Source organism: Cynara cardunculus, assembly GCF_001531365.2.
Source record: "Cynara cardunculus var. scolymus isolate 2C chromosome LG 3, CcrdV1, whole genome shotgun sequence".
Lineage (NCBI taxonomy): Eukaryota > Viridiplantae > Streptophyta > Magnoliopsida > Asterales > Asteraceae > Cynara > Cynara cardunculus.
The window spans coordinates 37,677,550-37,698,826 of record NC_037530.1 but is presented as its reverse complement, the minus strand read 5'-3'; the positions used below and the strand labels follow the sequence as shown (position 1 = coordinate 37,698,826).

Sequence of the window (21,277 nt, the reverse complement as noted above, 5' to 3'; positions counted from 1 at the left end):
AGAACCATTAAAAGACAAATATTTTTTTGGTTAAACAAAATTCACCTCTTAACGATTCGGATGCTACATCTTAATATAATTATTAAGAGATAAACAAACAACCCATAAATGTACTTGTTCGAGCTAACTCACAACGATGGGCCTAAAAATGATATTAAAAAGCCCAAAAATACATATGGCTTTCGGAGCCCAAAACAGATAGGTGGGCCATGGAAGATAACCCGAAGCCGGAGTTCAGATCCGTTCCAGCCTTCCTCGCATTGATATTCACAGCCCCACTTCAATCTCAGCGTCAATTCGTCGTCCATAAACCATTCCATGGCTGCCTGTAAGTCACGACACTCTCTATGTAATTGTACAAGTATGCAACCCTAAATCGATGCATTATTTGTCATAATTTCTCATGTTTGATACGGAAAATTGGTAATTAGGGCTCTAAGATTGTAATTACTATGAATTTGTTAGCGAACAAGTCATGAATGCTCATGAGAAATGATGTAACTTGAGAATGATTTGCACTGTACCAGGTAGTTATGGGGGTTCAATTTCCAACTTGAGGTTAGGTGCTGCTAGAATTGAACCAGCTTCTTCAGTGCTACCGTTACATGGCATAAAAGTCCCAAATTTTACGCGGTTTGGTGGTTTGGTGTTATCTCAACGTTCGTGTAAGGGATCAATTCGGTATCTGTGTTTGGCTGCAAAAAATGCCCAATGTAAGCAATGTGGTTGGTATTCTAATGGAAGTAAATTCAATTTCTTGATAGCTGATATTTATTACAAATTTGCAATGCTTCCTATTTTCTCTCGTTGTCATTATCTTATAATATCCACATCAATTTGAAAATCAGTTAAATTTAGAATACTTTCTTCTGTTTGTGATTTTATATATTTGAACACTAGTCAAAACACTTTTTATTTCGTTTCAGGTAGAATCACTTTTTACAGTTTTTGTTCAAGATAGTGGGGAGTATAGTATTTAGTTGAGGTTGAAATAAATTTATAATATTCATATAGTTTGTAACACCCCAAAGCCCAAAGCAACAGATGTAGACAGAGCGGACAATACAAGGGACTAGATACCTCCTCTATGAGACACATTTTAAAACTGTGAGTCCAGGTGTGGACAAAGAGGACAATATTTGGTACTGGGATGTTTCAGACGGTATCAGAGCCAGGAAAGTACACCAGCGAGGATGCTGGGATCACAAGGGGGGTGGATTGTAAGATCCCACATCGGTTGGGGAGGTGAAGGAAGGTTATCTTATAAGGGACTGAGTACCTTCTCTATTAGATGCGTTTTAAAACCTTGGGTCCAGGTTTGGACAAAGCGGACAATATATAGTAAGGTTAGCCTGGGATGTTACATAGTTCATATGCATATCCAAGTAATTTGATAAGATTTTAATGCATACAGTTATTGAGCACTAACCAGTTTGGATGTTCTTTACTTATTCTTGTGAAATCAATGATTATTGGCTGGTTTGTATCATACATAAGATTTTTCAACTTGGATTGAAATAAGCTTGAACATCTATCCTCTATTCCTCCTAAGATTTACATAGTGTATGGGAGCATGGAATCAAGGTATGAGGAGGAGCTTGCTTAGTTTGACAATATGAACTAATTTTGCTCCAGTTCCAGTTCCGATCCCTGACCTTCCCAAAAGACAGTCTTGCTGTATTGGATTTGGAAGGTGGGAAGTAGGGGGGAAGAGAGGGGGGGGGGTGTTAATAGCTACCGTCGTTGTCTTTTTCGCCAATTTGACCAGTTTTAGAAACTTCACTGAATGGTTTCTTTTCTCTACTTATAGGACATTCCTGCATCCCCCTGCTTGGAGATTTGCATACCCCCATGATCCTCTATTGAGTTGCAACTAAGCTTGATCTCCTTTAAGTGGAATAAGTAAATAACTTTGTATATGATTATTCGTTCAAGGACTGAACTTCTAAGTATGGAAGATAGTCACAGGTCACATACTAAGATCCTACTTGAAAACTTCAAATTCTATATAGCTGTTATGGTGGTAAGTACCTGGTTTTAATAAAACTGAATGATAAAGTAGATTATTCATGTGTATTGAACTTTTCTTACAAATTAACACTTGAAACTTTGCATCTACCCCACCCCTCCTTCAAAAGAAAAAAAGAGAAAGAAGAGTGGCAAATGATGCATAGTTATTCAGCAGACGAAACAAAGTCTGTTTTGGGGGTGTTCGTCGAACTTCCCCTTAATTAACAAATATTGTTTCCATATGATTTATGTGGACTTCTTGTGCTTCTCTAATGTGCTTAGTTGTCATGATATTGCTCTGTCATTTGAAAAGGTCTGGATGTCAACATTAACTAATCCATACACATATTTCCCATTGACAAACATAATAGCTAGTACAAATCCAGAAGCTTGGTCAGAGGTAGAAAATTCATCTGAATCAACAAGCCGACTTGTTCCAAATGCTTTGGAGGTATTTTGACTTGCTCACCTACCATGTAATTAATTCCCCCGTGTCATTTAACGCTGCATGCATCATGCATGTATACAAAATTTTAGCATGTAGCCCGATTTAGATGATTTTTCGTTCTCTTTGTCTGATTCATCAATGATCCATGCTACTATGTTCAACTTTAGGTGTCTTCCTTTTTACATTTGGAATTCAAACCTATCTTTTAAGATTAAAATTAACATGAATTCTTTAACGTTTTCATTGCAAAGTTTCTCAATTTGTGGTGCATATTGTATACTTCAATTAGTTCAAAGTTGAAAAGTAGTATGTTGGCGTTCAAAAATCGCTATGGACACCTAAAGTGGGATGGAGCGGGTATATTTTTAATACAGGACACAATACGATTGACACTCGTTTAAATCTTATTCACAGGTGGAATCTCTTCTGACAGAAATATGTGATACAACCTCAATTGCAGAGTTTGAATTGAAAGTGAGAATTTATGAACTTGTTCTCTTTAGCTGTGAAATTCCTTCAAGTATCATGATTCAATCTATCTGTATATCCCCCCAACTCTCACTTGTAACTTAAATTTGTTATTACTATTAGCTTGGTGGATTTCGTCTATATGTAATGAGAGACTTGACTGGAAAAAGTACAAGTTTACCCCCTCCGTTATCTGCTTCAATTGTTGATGCAACTCCAGAGGTACCTGAACTAAATGGGTCAGCCTCATCACCATCTCTAGCCATCACCAAAGCTACACCTACTTCAGGTGGGGTTCAGACTTTGCTGGATAAAGCTGCAGATGAAGGATTGGCTATAATCTATTCTCCCAGAGTAAGAAGCTGTACATTTAACCTGCTATTCATCTGTAACTTTCCTTTCTCAAATTATTATGACCATTAAATTCAAATAATGAATGCAGGTTGGGTACTTTAGAAGATCTCGAACCATTAAGGGGAAGCGAGCACCTCCACCATGCAAAGAGGTACCCTTTTCCGTTCGTTTCATCAGCAAGATAGCGTAAAGTGCATATCTGCATTTACACTGAATGAATTTCTATGATCAGCCTTTCTTGGTGTTTACAATATGAATTATAATAATCCTGAGGCCTTGCGGCTTCTCCCCATAGGTCACCGTTTTGAGTCTGGCTGTTATCTTCAGGGCCAAGTTGGCGGGGACACCCATGTTACAAAAAAGAAGAAGAATTATAATTAGGAGTCTGCCTTTGATTGATTTGTGGTCATGTGCATCTTATCTTGAACTGATACCTAATACTGCATTCTAACAGAAACAAATAGTCAAGGAGGGGCAAGTTGTCTGTTACATCGAGCAGCTCGGTGGCGAGCTCCCTATTGAGGTTTAAATTTTCACTTTTTCCTTCTTGAAGTTTTTTATCCATCCAACTATATGTTTGTTAGAGCATCCACAATTGGAGCTTTTTGAAGACATTTTGGGGTTACTATCATAAATAACCACATGGGCTAAAAAGTTCTAATTTTTAGCCACTTCTAAACTTTTTCTTTGACAAAACAGTCGAGAAATCACAAGTTAATGCTGCGAGACACTTTTTCTTGCGGTGCCGCAAGCTGCGACTTTGGCTTGCTTTTTCTTACGGTGTTGAAAGCTGCGGTCCCGCAATTTATTTTTGTGGTGGACCCACTTTTCATCTTGATGCGTCATAGAAAACCACTTTTTGCTCGTACCTGCACAGTGGGTCCCACTTTTTTGTTTTGCTTGACTGCCTAAGCTTGTGGGTCGCAGTTTTTTTGGAATAAGCTTTAATCACAAAACTTTACCATTGTGGATGCTCTTAATTTGCTATTTGTTATTTGAGCGGTATATACTGGGTTAGTTTGGTTTTATATTTGCTGGTGGTGATCTTCTGCTTGACCGTTCTTTTTTCAGTCAGATGTAGCGGGGGAAGTTGTCAAGATACTTTGCGAAGATGGTGGTACGCATAATTACTTCTTACTGATTGTCGTCACTAATCTCAGTGTACTTGTACGTGTATTGACACGCTCCATTCTTTATGCAACAGATGCGGTGGGATATGGTGATGCTTTGATTGCAGTTCTTCCTTCTTTTCCCGGGATCAAGAAGCTCCAGTAGGTCATTCGACGGCCCTCCGGCAGACGGCTTATTTCCAGTTTTGGTAAAGATCAGATTGGTTCATGAGTAACAACAACGACAACATTATTGAGATGGTTTTTCGATCTAAAATGCAGTCGTGATTGAAACAACCTCTCTACCCCACGATATGCGTAGATCCCACCGGCTGGATCCTAAGGTTTACGTGGTCCGTTTGGTTTTTTATCGAATAATAGTGTAAATTGAGACTTCTCCTTTGTTTATTTTTCAACGAAGTTGCAGTTTTGAAATGGTACCGTTTCCTCCATGGCAACATGGTTATAGCAAATGGAAAGAAAATTATGATATTGTTGTGGTTATATTCCCTAAGGGAATGTTTAACGGTTGATGAATGGTTTGGTGCAGAATGATTAAAAGGCTTTTATAATATAATACAAAATGAAATATAATTATTTGGTAATTATTCAGAATGAAATTAGAGTGTTGAATGGTTAAAGAACACTCAAGATACAAAATCATTCAGATGGTTTTAGAACCATTAAGAGGTAAACTTTTTTTTTGCCAAACAAGATTCACCTCTTAGCGATTCAGAGACCCTCTCTTAATGAAAATATTAAGAAGTAAACAAGCATCACCCAGGAGTCTGGAAAAAATTGTCTATGTTACTATTTTAGTTTATCTCAAAATAAATGTCCATTTTTAAAAGTAAAATCCTACTCTCATTCTATCTTTAATTAACAGACGGAGAAAATCTCTATATAATCAAGGGTAAAATTGGAATAATTTCATATTTTTAGAACTATGTGTGTATATTTTATCGTGGGTGTTTATTTTGGTATGGAGGGAGTAGTAAATTACGTTTTCATCCCTATGGTTTGTTGAAAATTGCTATTTTTGTCCTTATACTTTTGAAATTACGATTTTCATCTCTATGTGTTGTTTTCGTTCTTAAAATTTAAGATTTATTGTTGTTTTCGTTCTTAAAATTTAAGATTTATTGTTGTTTTCGTTCTTATGGTTTATATCGCGTCGTTGTTTCATCCTTCATGTTTAAAAAAGGTAGGAGTTAGCCTCAATAACGAAAATAGTAGTTAATTACAAACCACAGGGACTATTTTTGAATAAAAACGAAAATTATGTAATTTTGCTTCCTAAAATAAAAATGAATTTATAGTTGAATTTAAATTTTTTATATAATTTGATTGATATAATCAGTTGTTTGATTGATTTTCCATTAAATTTTGTATGTAAAAAGATGTCTGTGTGCATTAATTTGTATCAAAATGAGAATGAATTTATAGTGGAATTTAAATATTTTATATAATTCGATTGATATAATTAGCTATTTGATTGATTTTCATTAAATACTATATGTGTGTATTAATTTATCTGTATAGATTGAGAAGGTTTTTGTTCAAATGGTCTTTTTTATAAATGGAATAAATGTGTTTTATAATTGGGATGAACATGTTTTGAATTTTTTTGATTTCTATTCTCGTTAAGCATGTTAAACTGCAAACAAACATGTCAAGTTTTGGAAATTTTGGATAAACAAATTACATGAAAAATAAATGTACTTTAATTTGATTTTTATTTTGGGTAATGTACTTTCAAAATTTTCATTTTAATATTGAAGATGTAAAATTTTAGACATTTAAGTGATCGGATAATCGATTAATTCAGTAACAAACGAATCGAATAAGCAACTCTCATTATTTTCTTTATAAAAACTTATGTTTTAATAATAAAAAGTCAGATAACTAGGCAAGCATGTTGTAGTTCCATTTGTCACCATGATCAACGAGTGTTGCTCATGATAAACCCTAGAAAACGACATTCAAATTCCTTCAACATTTAGGTAATCATCACCAGTATATGGCCATCTTCTAGATGGAAAACCAATTTCCAAAGAGACCAAGATCATCTGAACCCTTACCCAATCGAAGAACTCAATGCAAGACTGAACCGTGTTTGAGATTTCGAAGGGGTACCTACGATCACGGTGATCGCTGTTGCTTCGTCCATGGCAATGGAGATCTTAGAACAGTCGATGGAAGGAATGAACTGATTGGGGCTGATGAGAGTTCTCGTGTCAAGCATTGGGATGAGAATCAAAACCCTAGATGTAGCGATAAAACCAAATTGTGCTGGAGGTTCATGAATGGCGAGAAATGTCAATTTGGGGATAGATGTCACTTCAATCATATCAGAACTGAAAGGAAGAGTGTTGCTATAAGCATTGTGAATGTGGCTGGAAATGGTCAGATGCAGCAGCATAAGCAGACGCCATGGAAAACAAGGCTTTGTAACAGGTGGATGTCAACCGGTAGCTGCGCATTTGGTCTGAAATGTTGCTTCGCTCATGGAGAATCAGGTATTTGCTTTTCTCAACATTTTCAATGAAGTAGCATGATCATTTCCAACTTCATACGTAATCCATAATCGTTTGTTAACAATGGAGATCATCGTGTGATGATTATAACCAGACCATTAGGAAGATTGTTCAGGGACGTTTGTTGACTATAACGTAATCCATAATCGTTTCCAACTTCATTAGTAATCCATAATCGTTTGTTGACAATGAAGATCATCTATGGTTCACGTTGACATCATAGTGTAATCCATAAATAATTTCCAACGTCATACGTAATCCATAATCATTTGTTGACAATGGAGATCATAGTGTAATGTTTATAACCAGACCGTTAGGAAGAATGTTCATGGTGAGGACAAGATACACTTCATAAGGAACCATCATCGATGGTTCACGTTGAAGATCATAGTGTAACGATTTTAACCAGACCATTTGTTAGTTGAAGACAAGATACACTTGGGGCTAGAAAACATGTGCTCAAAGGCACCTTATTTTTGTCTAGAGTGCAAGGGTGCTTTGGAAGAGTGAAAACACCAAATTTCTTTGTAGTATACAATATTTATATACAGCAAATACTCACGCACACTCCTCACCTTTGATGAGATTTGAATCATTGACTTATTGGGAGACTGGTCTCTACTGGTAACTGGGATACTGCTGAACTAATGAACACTTAGGTGATTTCTTCGTTGATGCAATGCTCAAATATGATCTTGATATGTAAAGGGTATTTTTATTGATATATTGCTTGTCCTGTTTCTGTACATATGAGGTTGTCAGATTGATCGAGAAAGAATGTAGATTGAAGTAAAAAAGCTGTGTAGATTAAAGTAAAATGATATGGCTTTCTTGATTTTGCTCTTTCCCCCTTTCTGCTTACTAACATTGACCTGAAAGAAGATGTTACTTAGAAACTTTCTCCCCTTTGGTGGAGGTTAATATTTCGGCATTGTGTTAATTAATGTTTTAGTGTCTGAAAATCTTCCAAGAAAATGGCACCACATCCACTGTTTAGTTGATTGATGCTTGCTTTTACCATTCACAGAACTGCAGAAGCGAGGATCGAATGATGCACAAGATTATGCAGACGGTGAACCGTGTAAATGGGTCGATATGACTTGTGAGAAAAAAGTGGATGGGAAGCGGTGGGAATTTAAGTGGAAAGATGTTGAGAAGATTGGTCGCATTTATGCTGATTGGATCAATGATACGTCACTTGTTCATGTTGAAAATGGCAATGTAGCAAGCTAAGTCTGACTTCTACTTGTGTCTCATACCGTATAGTTCCACAAATTCTATCGTTTAACTCCTAAGATTTAGAAACTATGATGTAATTAGCTAACATACAACATACGTTTCAAGATAGCACTGTGTTTCTTGCTGCAGATTTGCTTTGTTGAAGAGTGATTTGGCAAAAGTTCACGTAGCAGATTTATAGTCGTGTATTTTTGTTAATCAAGAACCTAAGAGGAAATTGCTGTTACTAGTACTCTTATCTCAAGAACATTCGCTTTATAACTATTTCTTTATAACTCAGGGCTTACTGAGAAAGAATCACAAATGGTATCAAGATTTATTTTATTAGCAGTACACAAAATAATGATGCACCAATCCTCTATTTCTTCTGTATGCAATCTTTAAGAATCTTTCACGGTAGATTGAGCGAGCTTGATGGTTGACCTGGCTAATGAATCAAGTGGGTCAACACATTTTCTTAACAGAGGGTCATCCCGTGGCAAAAGTTCCCTCATATCATCTGATGCAAGGATGATGGTGTTCACAGCCCTCATAAGAAGCACCTGTAACGCAATTCTCAACAGGTTTTGTGCTCCTTCTATGTCTTTTCTTCTTATGGCTTCAATTGATGGGATTATTGTATGTTCCATTGTGGCTTTATCTGGCATCACAACCTCAAAGCCCTGCATTTGCATTTTGAAACACACAGGAATTAATAGCAAATATATGACTTGTAGACGAATGCATGGAGAATGTAGAACTTAAAAGATACATCTGAAAACCTATCGGCACTAGTAATATATACCAAAAGATCTTTATAAATATCCAGTGCTCATTTAGTTACCTCCTTCTGAAGTTTATCATGATAGAATCTTGCTTTTAGAGTTGCATCAGTGGCAAGAACCCCAATTCTCAAAGGACTTCCAGCTTCAAGTGGCTTTAACTTAGCTTCCTTAAGCTCCTTTGCTACACACTCGCCCATATGTAGTACAGGAACAGAACACCCATCTGAAACTTCATCATACCATGAATGTGATGTCTGACAAGGCATCACAATACAACAAGCCCCAGATCTCTCAAGAAAAACTCTTTTATGTCTCAAATTTTCCACAATTTGCGTGTAATCATTCTCCTGTGAAGAATGATCATGGCGTAAAAGGCTCTTGTTTAAAACCATATCTGAGCAAAGAACAAAGGGAAGGCCATTGCCGTCTTCTTTATCCTCATTGCTCCAGTTTACAAGCTTTCTAACAAAATCCAGTGTGGCATCAGCTGACACACCTCCAATTATTCCCACAGCATCTGGCTGAGATAACGAGCAACCTTTAATAGGATTCATACTATTCACTGAAGCTGAATTTACGCTGAAACTTTTCGTAGAGCGGGATTTATTATCCCTCACTAGAACTGGGGTTACAACTAGAACTGGATTCATCCTTGTTTTATGCAGAATCTTTTGCTTGTTTAATTTGCCCAACAAATGTGACGAGTAAATCAATGTGTGGAAGGACATCTTTCCTTTCTCTTTCGATGTCCAACTACAGATGAAGATAGCTTTCATGGAGTACCAAGAGCTTTATCAGCTCTATAAACCCATGAATAGTAACCTTTCATAAACTTTCCTAATTCAACAAGAAAAAACTAGCAATGATTCAAATCAAAAGCCCATAAAGAAGGAAACCCACCTGCAAATTATGCAAAATCTTGTAACTTGTTGTCAAATGAGCTCCATGTCAGCAATCCATGGAGTCCCCCTTTCGAATTCACCCATAAAAGCCAACCTCAGATCAAGAAAGAAACACAGGTGTAGACAATATTACAAATGAAGATGTGGAAGGAATCTTTGTGACTGTCATTCTGTCTTCTGACCCTTCCAACTTGCAGAGAGAAGTGTTATTCATCACTAAAAGGTGTAGACAATGACTAAAAAACAAAGAAGATAAAGGAACATGAATTTTGTTGGCTTGTTTTCATTTTCCAGAATAATGCAGGGATGTGGAAGGTGCAGGATGGTCCAATGGGACTCACAGTTTATTCAGTCAGCTGCACATGACTGTTTGATAGTGGCTTGATGTAGAAAGTGGCTTACTTCTAAGAAGGAGCTTTATGCAGACACCCAGCCACAGACTAAGGGCTTGTTTTTCCAAACTTGTCCCCCTTAATTAAAAAACATGTTCCTTTCATCTATCAATAAACTCTATTAAACGAAAACCTTTCCAATCTAAATAGACTGATTAATCCACAGACAGACTTATCCATACATGACTTAATGGAAAACCAACCAAACATCCCCTAAGAAATAACCAAACCAACTTAATGAATCTAGTATATCTCATTTGAAAGTAGGGTTTGTGGAGGATGGGATGACACAATACACAATGATGTATTATGATCATGACCTCACCGGAGTAGTGGTTGAAGGAAGGTCTGCCAGCATCCTACCTCTTTTCAGACTCTACTTTCAGTTGAGATATATTAGGTTCATTTAGTTCGGTTTATTTCACTAGACTAGTGATGATATATGAATCTATAGAAAGGTGCAAGTGGTCCTTTGATCAATTAAACCTTAAATCCTAAACCCTATTCATTCTTTAGGAATACTTTTCATCTTTTCTATGAGGATATTATATATTGTAATTGTTTTTGCAAAGGGTATTTTGTTCTGATTCATCACGAAACGAGACCTTTCAGAGTTTTGTGGTTTGAATGGTCATTGGGGTTTTATCTTCATCCTTCTTTTGCGTATTTATCTTTAACGTAGAATTACGACTTTCATTCTTGTGGTTTAGAAATTGTGATTTCCGTTCTTATGATTTGCAATTTATTGCTATTTTCATCTCTCGATTTATTCCTATTTGAGGTCTTCATCTAAACTGCATAAACTGCCCACACCACGCCGCAAAGCGCGATTTGGAACTTCTACGCCTGCGGTGTGGTTTGTGGTTTACGTTTTTACCAAATCGCACTATGCGGTGTGGTTTCTGGTTTTGAGTTAGCAAACTGCGGTTCAAACCGCACAGCACCACACATTATATATATTAATTTGTATAGAATAATTGGCTAATTTATGCAATATTTTTGTTTGAATTTCTTTTTACTTATTGTTTATTGTGTAATATGTATTTGGAAATTGGTCGTATTTAAACTTTTTATTTGTTTGGATTGCGATCACGTTATCATTGATTTTTTAATGAAGTTTTATTCTTATAATTATTGGATTGTAGGCATAGTACGTTATGTAGAAAGCTCATAAACTACACTGCATTTCGCGGTGCGGTTTTTTGCGGTTTGAGTTATATGCGGTGTGGTTTGCGGTTTCGGAAAATACTCAGACCGCATGGGGAGCACCTCTAATTCCTATCTTTAAGTACAAGGAACCGAAACAATAAAAATTGTAAACCACAAGAACTAAAACAATAATAAATTGTAAATCATAAGGACGAAAATAATAATAAGTTACAAACTATAAGGATGAAAATCGTAATTTCTAAACCCAATAAAAACACAATTTACTCTTAATTTTTATATGACACATTAAATGAAAAAGCAACGTACCTTTAACTTAATTTATATTTTATGTAATGTATTTTCAAAACTTCAATTTTAATATATAAGATGTAAAATTTTTAACATTTAAGTATTCATGTAATTGGTTAAAGACTAATTTTATATTTAAAAAGTCGATGTCATTAACCACGTCAGCAAATAATATCGAGTTGGATACCACATTACTCACCACATCAGTATGATAATTGGTTAATGCTTCAACTGGTTACCCGGGTACTTAAAATGTTTAAAATTTTACATTTTAAAAGTCATAAAAAATATATCTTGATCTTCACACCTCTAATAAAATAAAAGTTTTGAAAGTACGTTACTCAAAATAAGAATCAAGTTAAAGTACGTTACTTTTTCATGCAATTTGTCTTTGTTTCAAATAAAAAATTTAGAGTGTAAAAGATTTTTTTTCGATCCCTTTAACCAGTCCATTTGAAAATTGTGAAAATTGGCCTGATGGATAAATTTTAAGAACATCTCCAACGATTATGTTATATTTTTTTTATAATAAATATTAATAATTAAAATCTCTATAAAAAATTACATTCAACTCCAACAAGTACTATTTTTTTAACAATTTTAACACTAATAATATTATTAAAATATTTAATATTATTTTTCTCTATAAACATTTATTATAAATACATCTTAGTGATGGAAGTATTAAAATAATAATTTTTCTCTAAATTTAACGGTTTTTACGGTCTCTCCTCTATTCTCTATTTTAGTATATAAGATAAAATAATTGTTCGAGCAAAAAAATTGCTAAAATCAATTTTTTTCTTTATTTTTTTAAAATAAACTATCAAAAGTTAAAATCTCTAAAAAAATTATATCCAACTCCAATAACTACATATTTTAACAATTCTACCATTAACTATATATTAAAATATTTATTATAATAAAATATTATGTCTCTCTCCTAACCACTTAATTTCTATGTTTCCTACAAGTGAGAAAAGAAATAAAAAAAATTATTTCTCTCTTAAATATAGAGTTTTAGATATTTTTCTATAAAAGTTAAAGTTTTCTATCATATTTTTTTTCCTTCTATTTTAACATAGCTGTTCGAGATGCTCTTAGATTCCCCAAAATTTCTTCAAAATAGAGAACCAAAAGTCAAAATCTCTAAAAAAGAATTACATTTATCTCCAACGAATTCCTATTTTGGAGAATCCAATATTAATTATAATATTAAGATATTTCATTTATCTATTAAGATATTATTTCTTTCTCTAAATATTTATTTTCAAAACTTTATATTGGTGGTCTCACTTGATAATCATTTTTGGGGTGTTTTTATGTTTTGAGAAAAAAAAAAACCCCTCTTCTACTTTCTCCATTTTGAAGATAGCTTTGGAAAATTAATTGGAACAAAATATTGGTTCAAAATTCTTTTTTTTTTCCCAGTTTTCTCCATTTTAGAGATGCTCTTAACGAATCTAAATCAATCTCAATTGATATTTAAAAGCATCTTCAACAGCTATGTTAAAATAATTTTTTTTTTTTTTTTTTGCGATTTTAACAAATTTTTACTTCAAATGTGACCTTTCGTCTCCAGCAGGAACCAATAAACATTAATTATTCAATAGATACATGCCAATTCCCATGTGCCTCCTCATATTCCACCAGGCACACATCTCCATGCAACTTTCAACATTTTTAATATTAACATATAATATTGTTTATGTTTGTATTTAAAGAAAAATCCAAAATTGAAATCTCATGATTTCAATAAGATTTCATACAAATATTAATGAAATTTTATATGTAATAATGTTTTAAAATATCTTAAAAATACTTATTTTGTACAAATCATTTATAAAATGAAATTCATCTCTATTCTTAAATGCTATAAACCAAACCTATCAAATTAAATGCTCTCATTCTTAAATTTTTCCACAAAATTTAAATCCTCAAAAACATTAGATTAAACCAAACGGACATATAGGATCAGGTTCAGGTAAGATTATAAAAAAAAATGAAAAACTGAGTAACACCCTGATAATTATTCATTTGGACAGATATGCATATATATATATACAAGTAATTTGTAAACAATTTATACGACGTGCACATAATATACACATATGCATAGAAACCAAATGATGGTTTCAATTACTTATATGCACATGCGTATATCATACTATTAAATGATTACTAAAATGTTTTCACTTTTTCATTTTTAGAGGGTTCTCCCTAATCCCCCCCCCCTCCCCCTCTGTGTGTATGTATATATATATGTGTATATATATGTATATATATATATATATATACATATATATGCTAGTATTATTGATTTATATGAGGAAATATGTAGGGTCAGAGATGCCTCTCTCAATTATTGATGTGTATTTATAACTCCCACCCTCTTCCATCCTTTTCAATCCACCAAAGAGATGTGGAACAATCTTCCTTCGGATCTGCTTGCCAACATCTTCTCCTACCTCCCTCCCCCCTCCTTGGTTCGTGCCATGGCCACCTGCCACCACTGGCACCACTCTGCCACCAGTGCAACCACCAACATCCACCACCACCCACCATGGTTCATTGCGTTACCCACCCGGACCACCACCATCCCCACCCACTTGTGTTTCATCCATAACCCAATTCAGACCACTTGGCACTTGCTCAATCTGGACAATGTTCCTAGTCTCAGCAGACCCATCTCCACAATCGGAAGCCAAGGTTTGATCCTTTTCAAACCGAGTGGTGGTGTCCCTCTACGACTCTCAGTCTGTAATCCATTTACCGGTCAATTCCGCCACCTTCCGTCTCTGCAAAAACCCCGGACCAATCCAGCAGTGGGAGTCATAGAGGTTTCCACCAGCCACTTCAAGGTGTACGTGGCTGGTGGAATGTCTGAGGCAACAAGCGGTGGTGCTGCCTCTTACGAACCAACATTAGAAATGTTCGACTCTCGAACTAACAATTGGATCCTCATGGGATCCATGCCGGTTGAGTTTGCTGTGAGGCTTACAGTATGGACCCCAAACGAGAGTGTCTACTCTTGTGGGGTCCTATATTGGATGACCTCAGCCCGTGCATACAGCATAATGGGCTATGAGATGGGTACCAATAAATGGAAGAAACTCAGCGTACCAATGGGTGACACGCTAGAATTTGCAGCCCTTGTCCCACACGACGGAAAGCTAAGGGTGGTTGGCGGGAGCCACGATGGAGATGTAACAGTTTGGGAGCTTGGAGAGGAGGATAACTGGAAGGTGATAGAAAGAATGTCGGTTGAATTCGGCAAACGATTAGTTGGTGGTGGCACCAAATGTGTTGGAATTGAAGGGGGAGTGTGTTTATATAGAGATATTGGTTCGGGAATGGTGGTGTGGCGAAGAGATAGAGATAATAATAAAGATAAATGGAAATGGTGTTGGATTGAAGGTTGTAATCGGGTAGAAAATTACCCGATCAAAGGACTCTTTCTTCACCCGAATCTTGCTGCTGCTTCTACGTTCATATAAGCTTAGCGGAATCTTGTTTTCATCTCCGTTTTGTGCGATAAAACCTACAACTGAAAATAAAGAATGAAACTGAATCAAGAATGAATGAAATTTGAGATGAATGAATTGCGTTGTATGTAAACTGTTACTTTGTTGTATTACAATGAGTACATACATCAATGGAAAAGTATTGAACACAAATGATAAACCAATCTCGACTAGTAAATTATCTTGAAACCGGCATGCTAGTGGACACCCTGCTTCGGGCAACTATTAGCAAGAGGTAAGTCTAAGTTATCTATGGTCCTGAACGTTCGTTTCACCATCTTATCAACATACAGAGTTCCGTCTAGATGATCACATTCGTGTTGTAAGATACGAGCTTGCCACCCACAAGCATCCACCTTCAAGGGCTTCCCATCTCGATCCAACCCTCTAACCTCTACCTCCAAGAACCTTTCCACCATTGCTCTATAGCCATCTACACTGAAAAATCATGCCAACAAAGAACCATCACCATTCCCAATGTGTTTACAAAATTTAAGCTATATTTGGCAAACTAGTTGATATGCTAGCTTATGATTGATAAATTAGCTGGTAGTCGATACCGATAAACTAGTATATGTTTGGAAGGAAAAAGAACTAGTTGATAAGTTGTAACAATGTAAAATGACCTAAAAGGACATGTTTAAAATTTTATTGGGATAATAGAAGGGCCAGAATTGAAAAAAGTGGAAAAAAATCCCCTGGAGCTTATAAAATGCTGCTGAAATAGCTTATGCCTAACTAAACGGGCCATATTCAATAAGCTAGCTTATGGTTGCCAAACATGAAACCTAGAATCAAGATGAACTTTTAATGTGCTGCGGGATTCACTAGGTTCGCTTGGTTTGGTTTTAGGTTTCTAGATCCTCCCCTAGTGTTTCTTGTATTTCTCGACGCCATTTCAATTTTGTTCAATTAAATGAGACCCACAATCACAAACCATGTATTAGCTGTAGTGAAAAGGTTGAATGCTAAAAGGTCAAAGAATTTTTAGCATGGCAGGGTACTTGGAAGTAGGATAGAACATCCCTTGCCCGAAAGAATTAGAACATTAGCAATATCATTGAAGAATTGAAGTTAATCGATTGATGAAGAACAAAAAAGGCCAATAAACTCACCTTAAGCAGCCTTCGAAGAACAATGCCGACTTGTTGCCCTTCTTTTTAAGCTTTGGGTTCAAAATAACCTACATTTCAAGAAACCAATCAAAGAACTTTCACAATGAGAGAGTAAGAAATGGGGTTACTCGGTTTTGAAGGTGGACTAACATACCAAAAGATCGAAAGGGCGTCTATCCTGTGCCTTGTTCTCTTCCTCTGGTACATGCGCTATGTATTCTTTAGTGTCCTCCAACACAATAATCTGCTCGTGAATCGATAATGAGCTAAATTAATTGATTACAATCTCACTGCTGACTGATCTTGAGATGGAAGCCAATAGATGTTTACATTTTCAACTTTAGACTAATATGGATTATAAACATTAAAAGAATGGCTAATAGCACCGAAAAGGGGGAAAAGTGGTCTAAATTGACATCAATTGTTCTTAAAATTTAAACTCAAAAAAGCATAATTAATGGAGAATTTGGTATCTTAGTTGCAAAAAGAAAAAAAAAGAAAAAAACTCACTTTTAAAGGAATACCAATTTGGGGAGCAGCAAGCCCAACTCCAGGTCGTTTCCTCATGACCTGCACCATATCATCAATGATCTTCTGGATACGATCTGACCCTATTTCTTCAATTGAGACTTCTCGAGCGGGTTCATGAAGAACAGGGTCACCAGCTTTAACGATAGCTGGCAAACCTATAATCTTCTTCTTATTGCCCAACCCCATTAACCAACCCGCCCCAGTCCGAGCAGTAGGAGAGCTGAAACCTCTACTAGTCGTGATGAAGTTCACGTTAATCGTGGGCTTGGATTGAGGACACCCTGGGTTTAAAATGGGTTTATGTCGGGAACCAGCAATTGGGATTCTAGTATGATGAAATGGGTTGCTTCTGCCAAGCCTGAAGCACTCTCCGGCCAGTGGTTTTGATGAGAGACACTGCCACATCCGTCGAATCACTGCCATTACCTTTGATTACCAATTGACGCAGAGTTGCTGTGACAAAAACTAGTTCAGGTATTTGGGCCTAAACGGGCCGGTCCTGGGGTTTATGATGCCAAGGGTGGAAAGCCTAAAAAATGCCCCCAACAAAATCCTTGATGTTTGAGTCAGCATTTGAAACAAAAAAGACAACCACCAAGTATCACAAAACGTTCAACAAGAAAAAACAATGACTAAGCACACATTGTACATCTTGATACACCCAACCAAAGTAAATACCTCATACAGATACTAACCAACAAACTTCACTTCATTTTTCCCTTGCAAAACAGAAGGCATCAATCTGAGGGATGTGAAATGGGACAACCAATTTAACATGGATGAGCCACTAAAGAAACATTATGACAACCACTGTGAAATTAACATTCAGAAAAGATGCTATATATAATGGAATATAGTCTCTAATATCCTTCGGACTTTTCAAAGTCGAGTGGCATCCATAAGAATGTTATCATGTTCATTCCCAAATTTAGTCCAACAAATCATGACAACTGTGGTGATCTTCAACTTCCAGGCTATAAAAACATAATTCTTGAAAAAAATTAAACAATGACTGGTCTATATCAGCAAACACCTTAGGTCAAAGGATACAGTTAATTCATTGAGCCACTAGAGGCAGTCACAGGATATCATACGAGAGAAAGGAGAAATTGTGGGATGTGGTTCTTGTCTTGCTAAAGGGGGTTGAAATAGAGAATAACCAACACAAGTCTCTTTTCTAGTCTTACATATGTGGTACCCATAATTATATAGAAATAAACAACAATATAAAAAAGGATATTAAACTTTGAAGGCATGAGTGTACTCTAGGCAGTAGACACAGGTATGTTTGGCATAGGACATTCAAAAACATGAACAGTAGACACAATTTCGTTCTCAAATGGAAACACAATACACAATTTCGTCCTCACATCAAAAAACAATTACACAAATATTCTAGGAGAGATGAATTTTGGTTAAATATAACACTTCAATCTATGTAGAATCTGCTAAAAGTGAGTTACTGATTCTGAGAATAGTTAATTGAATTATAATCTATTAAACTCTGGGATCCAATTCATATTTCAACACCAAAATCCAAAATCGAACAACATTCAATGTCAGAAGTCCATAAACGGCAGAACCAGAACTTAATACCAGAACAAACAGATCTCAAACCGAAACACAACAATCAAACGAGAATCGGAAATCCAGAAATCAAACCAGTAAGTCCAGATCAAATCAAAACACAATTGCAAGGCGAGGATGTAGTCAATCGAGTGTGTTGAACAGTGGAACTGTGGAAGAGTCAAGAGTTTAAGTTGATTTATTCACCTGGTTTTGGAGAACCGGAATCGGAACCGGAGCAGGTGAGCGAGCGGTGACACCGTGAGTCCGTCGCCGAGCGAAAAGTAGGGATCCACCGGTGATGCGATGCCTGCCATTTGGGCTTTTGATTATCTGGGCCGAGCCTAACGGCACTGTAAAATGGTTGTTGTTGTTGTTGGACTTGGCTTTTACAATATTTCCTTTTCCAACTTTTCTTCGCATGAATCAAAATAACTTTCACTTTCGGCTTTAGAGATGGCAAAATGGGCCCAGCCTGGCCCGGACCAGCTCTGTCGGGATCGACTGGGACCGACGGTTAAGGACCGATTATGGTTTTCGTCAAAGAACAAGTCTCAGCACGACTTGGACTGGACCTGGTTTCGGACCGGTTATGGGCCGTGCCTGAGACTGTCTCGATTTTTCAAAAAAATAGCCGTTGTCGAACATTCATATGACCGTTTTTCTTTCCATTTTTGTTTTTTTATCGCATTTACCCTTTATACACTATGGGGCCGTTTACCAAACACTTACTCAGGTAAACGCTTACGAAATCACATTACTTCATTAGATGAATATGGTAAAGACCATGAATCTTACGCGGTAAGAGCGAGACAAGAACCACGAGTCTTACCCGGTAAGTGATAGCGAAGACTTTTACCACAGTAAGCGATTACTGTGTAAATTGTTGTATACTTTGTCGATTCGGACTTTCAGTGGACTAAAATCTTACCTGGTAAGAAAATAATAGTGTTAAATTTTACTGGTAAGCACTTACCTGGTAAGTGTTTGGTAAACGGCCCTATATAAGTTATATGGTGTATGGGAAAGATACCAACTACAAACGCAAAAAACATTCACAATTCTCGTTATACTTCATGATTCCGACTCGTATTCGATTTCGGTTTTTAACAACTCCTACTTCTCATCTCTTTCTCTCTTTCTCTTTAAGGGGTTGTTTGGCAGTTGGTGAATGGCTTGGTGCAGAATGATTAAAAGACTCTCATGATATAGTGCAAAATGAATTATAATTGTTTGGTAATTGTTTACAATGAACTTAGGACGCTAAAAGGTTAAGGGATGTCTAGGATACAAAATTATTTGTTGCATTTGTCATATATAAATATTATATACTTCAAAAAAAAACTGCCAAATACGAATACGAATATAACAGTATAAACAAATGCAATTGTTTTGGAAATACATATCTAGATGCTTTTAGGATATTTTTGTCTGTAAGATAAAATTATTTGACAAGAACAACGTGCATTTTTAACCACGAGGGTTATGATGTAGTGGTTGAGATTATGTGAAATATGGCGTAATATTTCATCTTTTCAGAGTTCGATTCTAAACGTATACAATAATTGTAGCCGCTGAACCATTATCATGGTTGATTTCTTACAGTCAAAATTTATCACAAACATAGCCCGAGTCATCTCGAAAAATAGGGTACGTCTTTTAAAAATCCACACATGTTTTAAATGCGAGGAGACCAAAATGCTGTAATCAACTTTGTAAGTGTCAAAACCTGATACTTTTTGTTTTTATATTGAAAGAGACAGATTGCAAGATAGACGCCGTTGAATTAATCAAGAGACGGACAAAAAAAAAACAAAAACGTGTTTTGAGATGGGGATTGTAGTACCCACTGAGGGACCTGCCCTACTCATCTTTAATCTTTTTTTTTTCAAATACATGGCCATGTTAAGAAATAATCATGAAAAAGTAATATCTTGATAACTATTTATCTGTATAATATGTATGTATGCATATAAATAATTTATCTGGATCTAGACAAAAAAATCTTAAATTATTTATATCATATGTGCATATTATATAGATGAATGATTATTATGATGTTCTTCAGTTCTTTTTTGTTTTCTCTGAGAGACACACACACACACACTCTCTCTCTATAAGTATTGTTTATTGATGTATGTTACTTAAAATTCAAGATTATTAATAAGTTGTACGGAAGTACAAGTTACTGAAGTTTCATGTTTGAATTCGTGTAATTAACTACAAATGAACATAATCAAATACAAGAAAAACATTTTATTTCAAATATAATTAGGATAATAATTAAGTTCTAACAGAATATATAATTATTATTCTTATCAATAATTACTAGAAGAGTACCGTGCAATGCAACGAGATTCATTTTGATTTTAATGTTCCGTTTTATATTTTGGGTCTTACGATGTTATACTGCAATTTTATGTGGTTTTGAGAAAAAGAAAATGTTTTTATTGTTAAACGAAATATAAATTTAAAGATATTATAAATTTTTAAAAAAAATAAGTGATACTAGTATCAAATTAACTATTTAAAAGTTCTCGTTTTTGTGTAATTTCTGTAATTCAATTTTTTGTTATAATTTAACTGAAGATTAATAACAAACTAATTTATTTTTTATTTAATAAAATAATTTTTTAAGATAATAATTAAATATTCTGTTAGAACTCAATGATTATCTTAATTATATTTTAGATTTTTTATATCTTACAATGATATTTATCATGTATTTGATTATGTTTATCTATAGTTAGTTACACGAATTTGAACATAGAGCTGTAATTAGTTGTACTCATACACTAACAACTTGTAATTTTGAATTTTAAGTAATCTATACTATATTATAATGCATTTGGCTAAAACT

At 35.2% G+C, this 21,277-nt stretch overlaps 5 protein-coding genes across 7 annotated transcripts; 3 read left to right on the top strand and 2 right to left on the bottom strand.

Moving 5' to 3' along the window:
• Positions 1–237: 237 nt before the first annotated feature.
• LOC112509620 (biotin carboxyl carrier protein of acetyl-CoA carboxylase-like) lies at positions 238–4,881 on the top strand. The gene is made up of 9 exons (XM_025114673.1): positions 238–328; positions 528–713; positions 2,382–2,461; positions 2,873–2,932; positions 3,050–3,280; positions 3,369–3,431; positions 3,735–3,803; positions 4,352–4,397; positions 4,485–4,881. The coding sequence occupies exons 1-9, from the start codon at positions 319–321 to the stop codon at positions 4,553–4,555; spliced, it is 816 nt and encodes a 271-aa protein (XP_024970441.1). The 5' UTR covers positions 238–318; the 3' UTR covers positions 4,556–4,881.
• A 1,485-nt stretch (positions 4,882–6,366) lies between these two features.
• On the top strand, positions 6,367–8,224 carry LOC112510380 (zinc finger CCCH domain-containing protein 56-like). Its single transcript, XM_025115777.1, has 2 exons — positions 6,367–6,908; positions 7,954–8,224. Exons 1-2 carry the CDS (start codon positions 6,425–6,427, stop codon positions 8,157–8,159), a joined length of 690 nt encoding a protein of 229 aa, XP_024971545.1. The 5' UTR covers positions 6,367–6,424; the 3' UTR covers positions 8,160–8,224.
• A 246-nt stretch (positions 8,225–8,470) lies between these two features.
• Positions 8,471–10,008, bottom strand: LOC112510270 (probable amino-acid racemase). Its single transcript, XM_025115628.1, has 2 exons — positions 8,989–10,008; positions 8,471–8,827 (listed from the first exon to the last, which is right to left on the bottom strand). Exons 1-2 carry the CDS (start codon positions 9,703–9,705, stop codon positions 8,546–8,548), a joined length of 999 nt encoding a protein of 332 aa, XP_024971396.1. The 5' UTR covers positions 9,706–10,008; the 3' UTR covers positions 8,471–8,545.
• Positions 10,009–14,062: 4,054 nt separating this feature from the next.
• On the top strand, positions 14,063–15,228 carry LOC112510564 (F-box/kelch-repeat protein At5g15710-like). Its single transcript, XM_025116029.1, has one exon. The coding sequence runs from the start codon at positions 14,102–14,104 to the stop codon at positions 15,176–15,178; it is 1,077 nt and encodes a 358-aa protein (XP_024971797.1). The 5' UTR covers positions 14,063–14,101; the 3' UTR covers positions 15,179–15,228.
• Positions 15,229–15,259: 31 nt separating this feature from the next.
• Positions 15,260–18,714, bottom strand: LOC112510566 (peptide deformylase 1A, chloroplastic-like). 3 transcript variants are annotated; one of them, XM_025116031.1, is made up of 5 exons: positions 18,625–18,714; positions 16,831–17,304; positions 16,475–16,564; positions 16,321–16,388; positions 15,260–15,643 (listed from the first exon to the last, which is right to left on the bottom strand). In XM_025116031.1, exons 2-5 carry the CDS (start codon positions 17,272–17,274, stop codon positions 15,403–15,405), a joined length of 843 nt encoding a protein of 280 aa, XP_024971799.1. In that variant the 5' UTR covers positions 17,275–17,304; positions 18,625–18,714; the 3' UTR covers positions 15,260–15,402. The 3 variants fall into 3 exon arrangements, with proteins under 3 accessions (XP_024971799.1, XP_024971798.1, XP_024971800.1); XM_025116030.1 differs by having other exon boundaries at positions 16,831–17,380; positions 18,625–18,660; XM_025116032.1 differs by lacking the exon at positions 18,625–18,714 and adding an exon at positions 17,530–17,626.
• Positions 18,715–21,277: the final 2,563 nt, after the last annotated feature.

Excerpts from the sequence above, each read along its gene's own strand:
- LOC112510380 (XM_025115777.1), top strand. The coding sequence starts at position 6,425 with ATGGAAAACCAATTTCCAAAGAGACCAAGATCATCTGAACCCTTACCC. Across the intron at positions 6,909-7,953 it reads CTTCGCTCATGGAGAATCAG|AACTGCAGAAGCGAGGATCG; the intron begins GTATTTGCTTTT and ends TACCATTCACAG.
- LOC112510270 (XM_025115628.1), bottom strand. The coding sequence starts at position 9,705 with ATGAAAGCTATCTTCATCTGTAGTTGGACATCGAAAGAGAAAGGAAAG. Across the intron at positions 8,828-8,988 it reads ATGATAAACTTCAGAAGGAG|GGCTTTGAGGTTGTGATGCC; the intron begins GTAACTAAATGA and ends ATGCAAATGCAG.
- LOC112510566 (XM_025116031.1), bottom strand. The coding sequence starts at position 17,274 with ATGGCAGTGATTCGACGGATGTGGCAGTGTCTCTCATCAAAACCACTG. Across the intron at positions 16,565-16,830 it reads AAATTGGTATTCCTTTAAAA|ATTATTGTGTTGGAGGACAC; the intron begins GTGAGTTTTTTT and ends ATTCACGAGCAG. Across the intron at positions 15,644-16,320 it reads TTCTTCGAAGGCTGCTTAAG|TGTAGATGGCTATAGAGCAA; the intron begins GTGAGTTTATTG and ends ATGATTTTTCAG.
- LOC112509620 (XM_025114673.1), top strand. Across the intron at positions 2,933-3,049 it reads TTGCAGAGTTTGAATTGAAA|CTTGGTGGATTTCGTCTATA; the intron begins GTGAGAATTTAT and ends TATTACTATTAG. Across the intron at positions 3,804-4,351 it reads GTGGCGAGCTCCCTATTGAG|TCAGATGTAGCGGGGGAAGT; the intron begins GTTTAAATTTTC and ends TTCTTTTTTCAG.
- LOC112510564 (XM_025116029.1), top strand. The coding sequence starts at position 14,102 with ATGTGGAACAATCTTCCTTCGGATCTGCTTGCCAACATCTTCTCCTAC.